General features: G+C 40.0%; 1 protein-coding gene across 7 annotated transcripts in view; it reads right to left on the minus strand.

Moving 5' to 3' along the window:
• Positions 1-14,660, minus strand: part of CNTNAP2 (contactin associated protein 2) — a 2,322,173-nt gene that overhangs the window by 748,052 nt on the left and 1,559,461 nt on the right. For 5 of the 7 annotated variants that reach the window (XM_086398240.1, XM_086398242.1, XM_086398243.1 and 2 more), the window contains one exon: positions 4,432-4,632. In XM_086398240.1, the coding sequence (XP_086254366.1) occupies positions 4,432-4,632 (201 nt within the window). Of the gene's footprint in view, positions 1-4,431; positions 4,633-6,656; positions 6,938-14,660 lie in introns of those variants that run through there. The other 2 variants (XM_086398246.1, XM_086398245.1) reach the window with 2 other exon arrangements.

The following is a 14,660-nucleotide window of genomic DNA, read 5'->3' on the forward strand; positions in this document are numbered from 1 at the left end:
TTTTCAATACAGAGTTTACAGAATGACCCATGGATATTTGTTAAAAGCAGACATTTCTGTGCCCTGACCAAGTTCTACTGAGTCAAAATCATTGGAATCACCATTGTGATGAGCAACCCGAAAACTCCGATGCTCATACTTATTTAAAAACAACTGCCTGAATATTGGATGAAGTAATACTTAAAACAATGTAATTTTCATTTCAGTCCAGTCAGCAAACATGTATTAACTACCAATTCTATGTGAGTAAAATCTGATACATGGAGGGTATCCCCTAAGGCAAGAAGCATATGATAATATTATTTTCAAGGTATAGTTTATAAAGTACAATCTGCAAATGTTTGGAAACACAAAGAAAATAGTGTGCTTACTGTGCAGATTTACAATTCATTCCTTATTTCAATTTGGTAGTTCTTCTGAAAAGGTGTATGAAGGTTGAAGAGAAGTGTGTTTAGCTTATTATTAGAAAACATACCTGAAGTGGTGCTTAAAGGCAGATTTAGCCCATGTTTCCTGATGGTCTTGGACATTCTGTGTTTTCAAAAGGAGGGTAATAAGTGTGAGAGGCTTCTTGGTGGCTAGGGGAAGGGAAGGAAGGAACTATAAGGCCAGAGGCTCTAAAAGTACACTTCTTCCCTTAACTCCAGCCCAATTCCCATGCTACCTGAACTGAACTCTTCAGTTCAGTTCAGCCACTCAGCTGTGTCTGACTCTTTGCGACCCCATGAATCCCAGCACGCCAGGCCTCCCTGTCCAACACCAAGTCCCAGAGTTCACTCAGACTCACGTCCATAGAGTCAGTGATGCCATCCAGCCATCTCATCCTCTGTCATTCCCTTCTCCTCCTGCCCCCAATCCTTCCCAGCATCAGAGTCTTTTCTAATGAGTCAACTTTTCACATGAGGTGGCCAAAGTACTGGAGTTTCAGCTTTAGCATCATTCCTTCCAAAGATCCTGGGGCTGATCTCCTTCAGAATGGACTGGTTGGATCTCCTTGCAGTCCAAGGGACTCTCAAGAGTCTTCCCCAACACCACAGTTCAAAAACATCAGTTCTTTGGTGATCAGCCTTCTTCACAGTCCAACTCTCACATCCATACATGACCACAGGAAAAACCATAGCCTTGACTAGACGGACCTTTGTTGGCAAAGTAATGTCTCTGCTTTTCAATATGCTATCTAGGTTGGTCATAAGTTTCCTTCCAAGGAGTAAATGTCTTTTAATTTCATGGCTGCAATCACCATCTGCAGTGATTTTGGAGCCTCAAAAAATAAAGTCTGACACTGTTTCCACTGTTTCCCCATCTATTTCCCATGAAGTGACAGGACTGGATGCCATGATCTTTGTTTTCTGAATGTTGAGCTTTGAGCCAACTTTTTCACTCTCCACTTTCACTTTCATCAAGAGGCTTTTAGTTCCACTTCACTTTCTGCCATCAGGGTGGTGTCATCTGCGTATCTGAGGTTATTGATATTTCTCCTGGCAATCTTGATTCCAGCTTGTGCTTCTTCCAGCCCAGCGTTTCTCATGATGTACTCTGCATATAAGTTAAATAAGCAGGGTGACAATATACAGCCTTGACGTACTCCTTTTCGTATTTGGAACCAGTCTGTTGTTCCATGTCTAGTTCTAACTGTTGTTTCCTGACCTGCATATAGGTTTCTCAAGAGGCAAGTCAGGTGGTCTGGTATTCCCATCTCTTTCAGAATTTTCCACAGTTTATTCTGATCCACACAGTCAAAGGCTTTGGCATAGTCAATAAAGCAGAAATAGATGTTTTTCTGGAACTCTCTTGCTTTTTCCATGATCCAGTGGATGTTGGCAATTTGATCTCTGGTTCCTCTGTCTTTTCTAAAACCAGCTTGAACATCTGGAAGTTCATGGTTCACGTATTGCTGAAGCTTGGCTTGGAGAATTTTGAGCATTACTAGCGTGTGAGATGAGTGCAATTGTGCAGTAGTTTGAGCATTCTTTGGCATTGCCTTTCTTTGGGGTTGGGATGAAAACTGACCTTTTTCAGTCCTGTGGCCACTGCTGAATTTTCCAAATTTGCTGGCATATTGAGTGCAGCACTTTCACAGCATCATCTTTCAGGATTTGAAACAGCTCAACTGGAATTCCATCACCTCCGCTAGCTTTGTTCATAGTGATGCTTTCTAAGGCCCACTTGACTTCACATTCCAGGATGTCTTAGTTAGCAGTTTTCCCTCAGCTCTGTCCCTTCCAGGACTGGAGTCTTTGGAATGAACTTCAACAAGGCACTCTCCCTCGTGAAACTGAGTGCAGACAAGCTGATGGGACTCATTCATTGTGCCCAGTGCCCTGGGTTTTCTCAGTCCTTGGTTGACATTTCCCAGCACTGGAAGCAGGATTCAGTTAAAAATAATAATAATAATAAATAAAAGACTGTGACAGGTGAAGGTAGATAGAAAAACAGTTGTAGGAATTTAAAGGGGTTTCATGACTCACAGTCATGGTTCTTAGAGTGGTCTCTGGATCGGCTGTTTCACCACCACCTGGGAATTCACTGTACTAGTCTGCTCATCTGCTATAGCAAAATACCAGCAAATCATTGGCTTCAAAAAATCGACATTTATTTTCCTGCACTTCTGGAGGCTGTAGGTGTAAGATCAAGGTGCTGCCAGTTTGGTTTCTGGTGAGAACTCTCTTCTTGGCTCTTCCTCTTTTTATAAACCACCAGTCCAATCAGATTAGGAACCCAGTCTTAAAACCTCATATAATCTTTTTTATCTCCTAAAAGCCCTATCTCGAATATAGTCATATTAGGGATTAGGATATCAACATGTGAATGTTGGGTGACACAATTCAGTCCATAGCACTTAGTACAAGTGAAAATTCTGGAGCCCACCTGACACCTATTGAGTCGGAATTTCAGGGAATGGAGCCCTGCCATTTGTATCTTATTAATCCCTCCTGGTTATTTGCATGCATGCTAAAACCTGAGAAGTCCAGGCCATCAGGGAAAATTGCCAGCATTGCATTCAGTTTCCTTCACGGTATCTCCCATTTTTACTTTCAATCTTATTTCTTTCTGCTCTTCGACATGAACTCTGCTTCTGCTAAACCACTTCTCACCATGGGCTGAAGGGTCTTTCATATTCTGTCTTCCTGACTCTTGTTTACCCACCACAAATTGCCTTTCAACATCTTTAATAAAGCATCACTTCAACATCGCAGCCTCCGTCAAGTCTTCTTTCTCTAAATAGCAGAAGCACTAATTGTCTGAACCAATCCTTTTCATATTTTACAGATTTTACTTTCTTACAATTCCTAGGTTATACTTGTCTGTAATGTGAGTACAAGGCTTTATACATAAAAGCACTATAATCTTCAAAACAGTATATACAGTTCTGCTTATAATTATTCTCTTTAAGCAACTCCCTGCAACACTGGCCCAATACAACAATGATTTAGGGCATAAAACAGCCCATTGGTTTCTGACATAATGCCACTTCCAAACTTGTTTAATAATTTAAAAATAATCAATATACTATTTGCTATTTATTAAGTCCTTAAGTGCATTAAGACTTATAATAAGCCCTGAGTACATGATCTCATTAAATTTTCACAATCACTCTGAAATAGGATCCCTATTTGACTGAAAGACATTGGAAACTGAGGCAGAGGGGTTCAGTGAACCCCAAAGTCACGAAGCCAGGATGAAAAGTGTGAGCCTGTTTCTCTGACTCAAAGCATATGCTTTATTTCTACTATTTTATACTATAGATGGGGAGATTAGGTTGCTGTCAACATATTGAATTTACTGCCAAGAATCCCAAAGTATATGTCTTTTGTGGTAAAGATATTTCCAATACATCCTTTATAAATTCTCCAATTTTCTTTAGCCCCAACACACACATACAAATCCTTAAGCATTGTTAAAATAAGCCATCATGGAAAAAAATACAAATAAGCAAACAACAACAGCAACAAAGGCAGACTTCCTGAGACCAACAGATGCTATTAAATGACTACAGACAATGAAGAGCTCTAAATTCTGTCACTATTCTATATGCTATTTACCTGCAGACAGCCTTTGGAATTCTCTCATCTGTACATTACAGACAGCTGAAGAACTCAAAGGGAATTACTTGAAAGTTCACAAGGAACTCTCACAAACTTTTGCCCAAAGCAAATACTGGTAATTATGCACTAGAAGCATTCACACACATACATGTATGCATATAAAACTGAAAAACTCTAAGAAACAATGGATTTTTTAAATAACAAAAACTGTATGTTCTTAACTTCCTTCTCCAGAAAACAAACCAAGTGGGTTTATTCTTTCACAGCTGCCTGCATTTTGAAGACTGGACTGTTCAGATAATAAGCCACACCTGTTGGATTGTTTCGGTAATTCCAAACACCAGCCGAGATAGTAATTAAAAGTAACACTCCATTTTCAGCCTACCTGGGGTGTTCAACAACCTCGACATCTTGCAGAAATAGGAGACATACTGCTCACAGTACTCGGCGCTGCTGGTGATGGCGCTGATCTGGTCCATGGAGGCGCTGTATATGAGCTGCGTTACCGAGTATTTTTCTGGGTTGTAGCCCACCACCGTCGTCTGCATCTGCAAATCGTGAGACACGATGGTCCATACTTTGTCCTCTGTGGGGAGAAAAAGGGCAGGACGATGGGTCATTACTATGAAGTGCATCTTCAAAAGTCAGAAAATAACGGAGCTGCACTTTTCACTGGTTGGTTTCTATGAACAGATATAGAACAGAGTTAAGGATTCAGTTCAGTTCAGTCGCTCGGTCGTGTCTGACTCTTTGCGACCCCATGGACTGCAGCACGCCAGGCTTCCCTGTCCATCACCAGCTTCTGGAGCGTGCTCAAACTCATGTCCATTGAGTCGGTGATGCCATCCAACCATCTCATCCTCTGCCGTCCCCTTCTCCTCCTGCCTTCAATCTTTGGGTTAATCTTTAAGGATAGTAATCGTTAAAATAATGCTCCTCACACCTAAGTTCTGTGTATATTGACAAAGTAATATTTCTTTTATTAAAAACAAACACAAGCTATCGTCTTAAAACAAACAGCCTGAGTATCTGGTGGGATGCTTTAAAACCTGCAGCATTGGACATAAGGCTACTGTGTTCCAATGCCTTCCCAACACTGTAACTCTTCATTCCTCCTGTAAAACAATCTCTACTACCTCCTAAATGAGCTACGTGCTCTCTAGCCTCTGGAGCTTTGTTTGCTGTTTTCAGAATATGCATCTTCATTTTGTCAACAAATGTTCTTCTCACCCTGACCTTTCAGGTAAAATTAGACACTGCCTGCTCTGTTATTGAAATGCTCTATACATGTGGAATGATGCAAATCAGTAATTATCTTGGTGTTTTGAACCCTGAAAATTTCAATATGTGAAAAGGAGAAGCATCTAGAAGATTAATGAGATTAAATTAAAATCCTACAAAGTTATGCATTTGAATTAGAAGCATCACTATGAACCTATGATGATGATGTTATCTTTTTAAAAATATGCCCTAGTTCTTTCCACTGAAAAAACTCTCCAAACAACGACCAACTTCTGGCAACAGTTGTCATCACTCAATACCATTTTCCATTAAGAGAAAACAAGGATCCTAGAGAAATGTCCGATTCCAGGACTGGAGATGGCTAAGAGGAGTCTGGAACAAGCTGTCACTTCAGAAACAAACTATTGGAGACAAAGTGTGGTACAAAAATTCTCCAAGGCCAAAAAAAAAAAAAAAAAATTAACATCAATAAGAATTTCCTGCAATAAATTAAAATACATCAAATATATTTAATCCCATGAGTTCACAAAAATGAAATGTTTAAATTTTGGAATGTGTTATGTAACTAATTCATTATTTTGAAAACTGGTAAATAAAGGCAAAGAATCCAGCATTTAGTCTACCTTAGTTATATGAATCTTAAAGTAACTAAATACTCCTTTTGTGGAAATATTTCAGCCCATAAACGAAGGCCAAATTATAAGAGTGTCATCATTTGGTAAGTTCTAACAAGTTAGTAGGGTCTAAGAAGGATTATTCATGGCTGCAAATATAACCAACAAGTGAAACCAGAGATGTGTCCCTGGGGCTCTGGAGGTGGGGGCAGGTGTACCGCACTACAGGTGGAGAGGTGCGGATAAAACTCAGACATGAATTTCACCAAGTTTATAGACCTACCTGCCAATTTCTAGAAAACAGAGGGGAAGGGGTAGATGTTAAATGGCACCAAATGGAAACAGCAACATCCACGTTGTGGAAAACTGTATACATCACACAATCCAGTCTTTCAACAGCCGAGGGATAAATTACAAAGGAAGACAGTAAGAGACACACACAGAGTCAAAAAGAGACAGGCAGAGAGCTTTAGATTGAGAGAAACATCCTGAACTTGCCCCTCTTGTGGTCTTCCTATTTCAGGAGATGGGAGCTCCATTCTTCCAGTTCTGGGAGAAAAGCCCCCTTCTTCCGCCGCCTCCTGCACCCTGTCAGTGATGTCCACGTGCTCCACCTTCAGTCATTATTCAGAATCTGGGCACTCCTCACCCCGCACCCACGACTGCTGTGGTCCAAGCCTGGGCCCCTCGCTTGCACATCCCACAATGACCTTTAACCGGTCCCCTCTTCCCGACCTTGTCCCTTCATGTCTACCTTCAACAAACAGCCTTGCTGATTTCAAGTACAAGTCAGCTTCTGACAGCTGCGAGTCCTTACACGGTATCTGGTCTTATTCACAAAGTCCATTTCTTAGAGTAGCCAAAGGCTGGCGGAGGTCTGGCTCTTCCTTGCAGCCCTACCGCTTGTTCCTTTGGCTCTGATCACGCAGACCTCCTTTGCGCTCCTCAAACAGGTCAGGCAGGCCCCTCCTTGGAGACTCGCACTGGCTCTTTCCTGCGTCTACAGCCATCTTTGCTCAGACCTCCTCTGACCCCCTCCTTCTCCAGCTCTGAGCTCCACTGATGATGTTTCCTTCCCTGAGTCCCACCCCCACCACAGCTGCTCTCCATCTACCTGCTCAGCTTTGTTTTTACCCATAGCATTTATCTCTATCTTAGGGCACATTTAAATTATTTTTTAAAATATCTGACTGCCTCCATGAGAAGGAAAGAAAGCAGGGATTCTTTTCATTGCTATATGCACCAAGCTTACAGTGATAATTGGCACATAGTATGGCTTCAAATCCATTGGAGAAGGAAATGGCAACCCACTCCAGTATTCTTGCCTAGGAATCCCATGGACAGAGTCTGAGTCTGGTGGGCTACTGTCCATGGGGTCACAGAGTTGGACACAACATAGCAACTGAGCACAGGAATTCAAAAACATTAGTTGACTAGAAGAATGAACCAATAAAAATAAATAGAATACAAACATTTGATCTGAAAATAATAGGGGAAAAAGTAGAAGCAGTGACATTTTATTTTCTTGGGCTCCAAAATCACTGAGGATGGTGACTTCAGCAATGAAATTGAAAGACACATGCTCCTTGGAAGTACAGTTATGATAAATCTAGACAGCATATTAGAAAGCAGAGACATCACTTTCCTGACAAAGGTCTGTATAATCAAAGCTATAGTTTTTCCCAGTAGTCATGTAGAGATGTGAGAGTTGGAACATAAAGAAGGCTGAATGCCAAAGAACTCATGCTTTGAAACTGTGATTCTAGAGAAGACTCTTGAGCCCTTGGACAGCAAGGAGATCAAACCAGTCAATCCTAAAGAAAATCAACCCTGAATATTCATTGGAAGGACTAATGCTGAAGTTGAAGCTCCAATACCTTGACCACCTGATGCAAAGAGCTGACTCGCTGGAAAAGACCCTGATGCTGGGAAAGATTGAGGGCAGGCAGTAAAGAGGACAGCAGAGGATGAGATGGTTAGATAGCATCACTGAATCAATGTACATGAACTTGAGCAAATTTCAGGAGATAGTGAAGGACAGGGGAACATGGCATGCCACAGTCCATGGGGTTGCAAAGAGTTGGACACGACTTAGTGACACAACAACAACAGGAACTTTTAAAATCACTTTAGTTCAAGTTCTGTGGAGACTACCCCAAGAGACTGTAGACAGGCCACTTCACCCCTCTGAGCCAGAATTTCCCTTCAGCTATTACAACATGCCTCTTTATCAGATGACTTTCCAGCTTGCTATTCTTAAATCAGTTAAAAGAAGTTCAGTTATGGTGTCCTTGTAGTCATTTTCTACGGGATAATTAATTTTCCAGGCTTATCTTTGGGCTGATCAGAACTGTCTTCTTTGAACTACTCTGATATGGCAAGAAAAGCCACAATATATTTTGGTATTTCTGTCACTTTCTGACATGACTCTGAAAACAAACTCATTTACGTACAGACCTGCAGACTTACCTTCACATAATTAAAAATCCATTAATTGAATTAGGTAACTTCTATCTCTTTTCTGCTACAATCAGTCTGTGGCACAGAATTCTCAGATGTTTATCACCACTTACTTTTTCCTTTCTCCCTTCTTTTCTTCCTTTCTTTCTTTTTTTAAAATGAATCTTTACCAAGAGCCTTGTCCTGTAGCAGTGTCCTAACACTTATGAGAACCAAGTGTTCTAACATTTTGGTCCTGGTGACTTCTTGACTCTAAATTTTAGTTCCAGCCATGTCAGCCCACATACTTCATCATCAAAACCCTGTACATCATACCTTTATATTTGTTTTATAGGCTACTCATTCATTCAGCAAATATTATCATGTACCTGCTGCTAAGTCGCCTCAGTCGTGTCCGACTCTGTGCAACCCCATAGACAGCAGCCCACCAGGCTCCACCGTCCCTGGGATTCTCCAGGCAAGAACACTGGAGTGGATTGCCATTTCCTTCTCCAATATCATGTAACTATTATATGACAAATACTAGATCTAGGCAGCAAAGAAAACGCAGCAAAAAAAAAAAAAAAAGCATTCGTAAATTTTTTGCAATTTACATTCTTACATTCTAGTAGGGTAAAGAAAACAGATAATAAGCAAAATTAAAAGAATACATATGCATATATATGCATGCTGCTGCTAAGTCGCTTCAGTCGTGTCCAACTCTGTGTGACCCCATAGATGGCAGCCTACCAGGCTCCTCTGTCTCGGATTCTCCAGGCAAGAATTCTATAGTGGGTTGTCATTCCCTTCTCCAATGCATGCATGCATGCTAAGTCGCTTCAGTCATGTCTGACTCTGTGCGACCCCATTTACAGCAGCCCACCAGGCTCCTCTGTCCACAGGATTCTCTAGGCAAGAATACTGGAGTGGGTTGCCATTTCCTCCTCCAATATATATGCATATATATTATATACATACATTATTTATATATATTACATATACATACGCACCACTTCCCAGGTGGTGCAAGCGGTAAAGAACCTGCCTGCCAGTGCAGCAGACTTAGGAGACGTGGGTTTGATCCCTCAGTCAGGAAGATCCCCTGGAGGAGGGCACAGCAATCTACTCCAGTATTTTTGCCTGGAGAATCCCATGGACAGAAGATCCAGGCAGGCTACAGTCCATAGGGTTGCAGAGTCAGACACAACTGAAGTGACTTAGCACAGCACACAGCACATATACATATATATGTATTCTTCTACATATTTCATCACCACTATTCGCCAGTGATAATGATGAGGAGAAAAACTGATTGAGAAGGGAAGGGTAGGCTGTGCGTATCAGGACTGTCCCCTGGAGAAGGAAATGGCAACCCACTCCAGTATTCTTGCCTGCTCAATTCCATGGAGAGGGGAAACTGGAGGGTTACTGTCTATGGGGTCCCAAAGAGTAGGGCATGACCTGAGCACACATGCACACGTGCACGCATGATGGGGACTGCATTTGTAAACACAGAAGAAACCATAAAGCCCTGAAAAAGTGACATTTGAATAAATAAGGTAGCTGTTCAGCAAGCCGTGTTGATGTCTGGGGAAAACAAGACAGAGGGAATGAAAATATTCTAATTCAAGAATATTTCTGATGTTATTTAGGTATTCAAGGAGACTGGTGAGTGAGGAAGGGGGGAGCGGCAGAAGTCGAAGGCAGGAATGTAATGAGGATGAGGGGATGGTGATCTTACAGTTAGATGGAAAGCCACTGGCTTTGGAAGGTTTGAAGCAAGTGAAAGTACTTTGCTTTAACTTATTTTTGACACACTATTGTTTGCTTCAGTAAAATTATACTTCAGAAGGGCTTGACAATAGTATATCTTTATAAAGATTTAAAACTTTTTATAGTGTCATGGCATTATAAAAGGTAATATATAAGCTCTATTTTGATAGCACAAAACAATTACTGTTGATGCATCTTGCAAGTTATTTTTTAATGCTTGTGCATTACATGTTGCATGGCTCCTTTGGAGCTGTTAAATCTTAAATGACAAATGGATATTACAATTTTGCAGATATCAAGCATCTAGAAGAAAGTTATGCTGTGTAGATTTTTTTTTTGCCAGTATCATAGGTGGAAAAATCGAAAATCTTATTCCCATATTCACAGTGTGTTTAGACAGTATGTATTATCAGAATACGTATGTAATGCAAATAGAAACCACTGTGCATGGAAACTTCTAAATTTCTGCCACTGTTCCGTTTTCATGAAGAAGCAATTGAAAAACTAGTGTGTCTCAAATACTCTTTTTGGATTAGTGTGTTATGAAAATGGCCTTTGTGATTACTGAGTCCTTAGTATCTATCTCATTGTGTAATTACAAATTTAAAAACTGTAACATTGTATATTGTTTTAAATATAGTGAATTGAATAATATGTTCAAAACTGGGGCACATATGAAACATACTATGGACACATTCCTCTCCTTGGCAATTACAGGGTCTTCAGGATGACTCTGCTTAGTGATGTTGACACATGTATGTTAGAAAGGTCCCTCTGCTACCTCTATCGGTGACCCCCATATCCTTATCCTAAGTGAAAGAAAGTGAAGTCGTTCAGTCATGTCTGACTCTTTGCGACCGACCCCATGGACTGTACCCTCCCATGTTCCTCCATCCCATGGGATTTTCCAGACAAAGTACTGGAGTGGGTTGCTATTTCCTTCTCCAGAGGATCCTCCTGACCCAGGGATCGAACCCAGGTCTCCCACATTGTAGGCAGAAGCTTTACTGTCTGAGTCACCAGGGAATTCCTTATCCTAACTAACTGTAATTCTCAAGTAACTCACTTCATGTGGACTCAGTTCTTCATACGGCTGGAGTTATGACCATGGGTTGATAAAGCTCAACAATGACCAGTGAAAAAAGCAAAGAATTATTCCTTCTAGAATATAACCAGCTTCCCCATCATGTGTTTAATTGTTGTTTGACTCTTTTCCATGTTATCCATCTGTAATCTGAAGTTCACAGTACAGAGCAGGTGTTTATACAGAACATTTTAATTAAAGTCCAATCTGAGCTAAATCCAGTAGAAAAAAAAATTGTCTCCTATACATCTGCAATTGCATCTAAGTGTTTCTGATTTTCAAACAGTATCATGGTTTTGATTAGGGACCAATTTGTTAATGAGAGATTTTCATAACTTTACTCATATTAACTCTGAAATGATCTCTAAAAATAGGGAATATTATATTATAAATTACCTTAAAGTTCTCCTCTATCTCATAAACTGCATCTGATAAATTAGTCTGTGGCTTTCTTTGGGCACAAAGTCTTGATAGCTATTATCCTGATTCAGTAAATCAACAATTGAACTTCAGCCATGAAGAAAATACGAGCAAGGCTCTCCAATGAAATGCTATAGCATTAATAAGAACTGAATTAATAAGAAATGTTTGTAGGCTTATAGTAGAACATAGCCAAGGAAAGAGACTTACCATTCAAAGGAAACCATGTTCTCATATGAAAAATTTTGATCTCTACATAGTATCAATATAATGGCATTTTAGAGAGTATCCATTTTGACTCTCTTCTATTAGAGATTAAGAAAGTGAATGTAATAGAGCTACCACAAGATCCTACGATCCTACTCCTGCACATATATCCAGAAGAGATAAAAAGTCTAATTCAAAAAGACACATGTAACTCAATACTCACAGCAGCGCTATTTACAAAAGCCAGGACATGGAAACGAACTAAATGTCCATCAACAGATGAATGGATAAAGAAGACGTGTGTCTATATTGTGTGTGTATACACTCAGACAGTGGGATATTACTTAACCATAAAGAGAACGAAATATTGCCATCTGCAGCAACACAGATGGGCCTAGAAATTATCATACTGTGTGGAGTGTCAAAGACAAATATCATATGATATAACTTATATGTGGAATCTAAAAAAGTAATACAAATGAACTTATTTATAAACAGAAACAGACTCATCAAGACAGAAAACAAACCTATGGCTACCAAAGGGGAAAAAGATGAAGGAATAAACTGGGAGTACTGGATTAACAGATACGCTAATATATATAATATAGACAACAGAGATATACTCTGTAGCACAGGGAACTCTATTCAATATCTTATAACAATAATGGAAGATAATCTAAAAAGGTATATATATATTTATATATGTGTGTGTGCATGTGTGCTAAATCTCTTCAGTCATGTCTGACTCTTTTCAACACTATGGACTGTAGCCCACCAGGACTGTAGCCCACCAGGCTCCTCTGTCCGTGGGATTCTCCAGGCAAAAATACTGGCATGGGTTGCCATGCCCTCCTCCAGGAGATCTTCCCAAGCCAGGTATCAAACTCACATCTCTTATGTCTCCTGCATTGGCAAGCAGTATATATGTATATATACATATATATTTTTATATGCATATAGGAAGCCCTATATGCATATATATATTTTTTTATATGTGTATATATTCAAATTGTGAACCTGTGGACTGTAGCCCACCAGGCTCCTCTGCCCATGGGATTCTCTAGGCAAGAATATTGGAGTGGGTAGCCATTCCCTTCTCCAGGGGATCTTCCTGACCCAGGGATCAAACCCACGTCTCCTGTATCTCCTGTACTGGCAGGTGGGTTCTTTACCACTAAGCCACTTGGGAAGCCCATATATGTATATATTCATATATATATATATATGAATATCATTTTGCTATACACCTAAAATTAACCACAAAATTGTAAATCAACTGTACTTCAATTAAAAAAAAAAAGAAGTCAAGTGTCGGAAGTAAGTGGCTTAACAATATGAATACAAAGAGTTAGTAGCAAAATAATGGAAACTTTGTCCCCTAATTCTGGCATTTAATGCTCTTTTCACTACCGTATCTTTAACCTCGTGGTGATATGCTTGGTGACATGTCAAAACTTTTGTTGCGTTCCCCACATCATCCCATTAATTTTCAGGTAGCAGAGGAATATATAGACATTATTTTAAACTTTTTAAGTGTTATTTTAAATGACAATAATATATGCTATTACATCAGGAAAAAATGTCATAAAGCAGTAATACAATTCAATCATGCACACATTCATAAATCACTACTCAGTTTTTTATATTTTAGCACCATGCTACGTTCTGGAAGCACAAGGATAAAAGAGACCTGAGGTCCTGACCTCAACAAGCTTGTAGTGCAGAGGAGGAGAGAAAACATTAAGCTTGAAATTACAAATTGCAAACAGGTGCTGAAACAGATCTATGCACAGGGTCCTGAGAGCTCACATGGAAAGCTTTGGAAAGCCATGAAGGGACCAGAGGACAAGGTATTTTCAGTGAATCAAGAAGGTTAATTTAATAGGGATGAGCCATATGACGATGGTGGTAACAGCAACGTTACTCATCTTACAACTCAGGCCAAATATCTTGGGGACAAAAGAGTTCAGTAAATGGGATCCTAATTGATTGGAAATTGAAGGGTCTGGGATAGTGAAGTATAAGATTGCAGTCGTAACAACTGTGTATGGGTTGAAAGGTCTGGCAGATCCTCATGGTGTGGGTGCTGGAAAGCTTCAGAGAGAGAAGATTCACTTATATTGTGACATTTTCATTTTTAAATTTTTTAACAGCTGTCCTGTTGCTAAGTCATGTGCAAGTAGCTATTTAGGTTTCTGGGTAGCTATTTTTTATTTTATTATTCTTTTGGCGGCACTGCGTCCTCACTACGGCACACAGGCTTTCTCCAGCTGTGGGGCATGGGCTTCTCATTATGGTGCCTTTTCCTGTTGTGGATCACAGGCTCTACTTGCACCGTGGCATGTGGGATCTTCCCTGATCAGGGATCAACCGGTGTCCCTCGCACTGGCAGGCAGATTCTTAACCACTGGGCCACCAGGTGACTCCTGACATATTTTTAAAACCCTCTCTCCAAAGTCATATACAACAAGCACACAGCTAACATCATACTCAACAGGGAATAGCTGGAAGCTTTTCCTCTAAAATATGGAACATGCCAAGGGGAATAGGATTACGGATATTTGATGTTATATTCTTAATTTGGATGTTGGGCATAAATTAGAAATACTTCATATCAAAACAAGCAACTAACAGGTACCTTATTTCAGGTAAACGTTAGAGGAATTCCAGATTTGCAGAAGTAGTAATCTAGGAAATGTCGGTCACGTTACATGATCTGTGTGTGCTTTACTGCATAAGTCACAAAACAGTTTCTTACACAGTTTACCTGAAGTATTAATAAGTTATGCAAATTAGGTTCTAATGATGGTAGGCTATAACTTTTTTGTTGTTGTT

This window comes from Bos grunniens, chromosome 4 (genome assembly GCF_055505025.1).
Source record: "Bos grunniens cultivar Pamir isolate PY7600 chromosome 4, Bosgru_T2T1.0, whole genome shotgun sequence".
NCBI classification, from domain to species: Eukaryota; Metazoa; Chordata; class Mammalia; order Artiodactyla; family Bovidae; genus Bos; species Bos grunniens.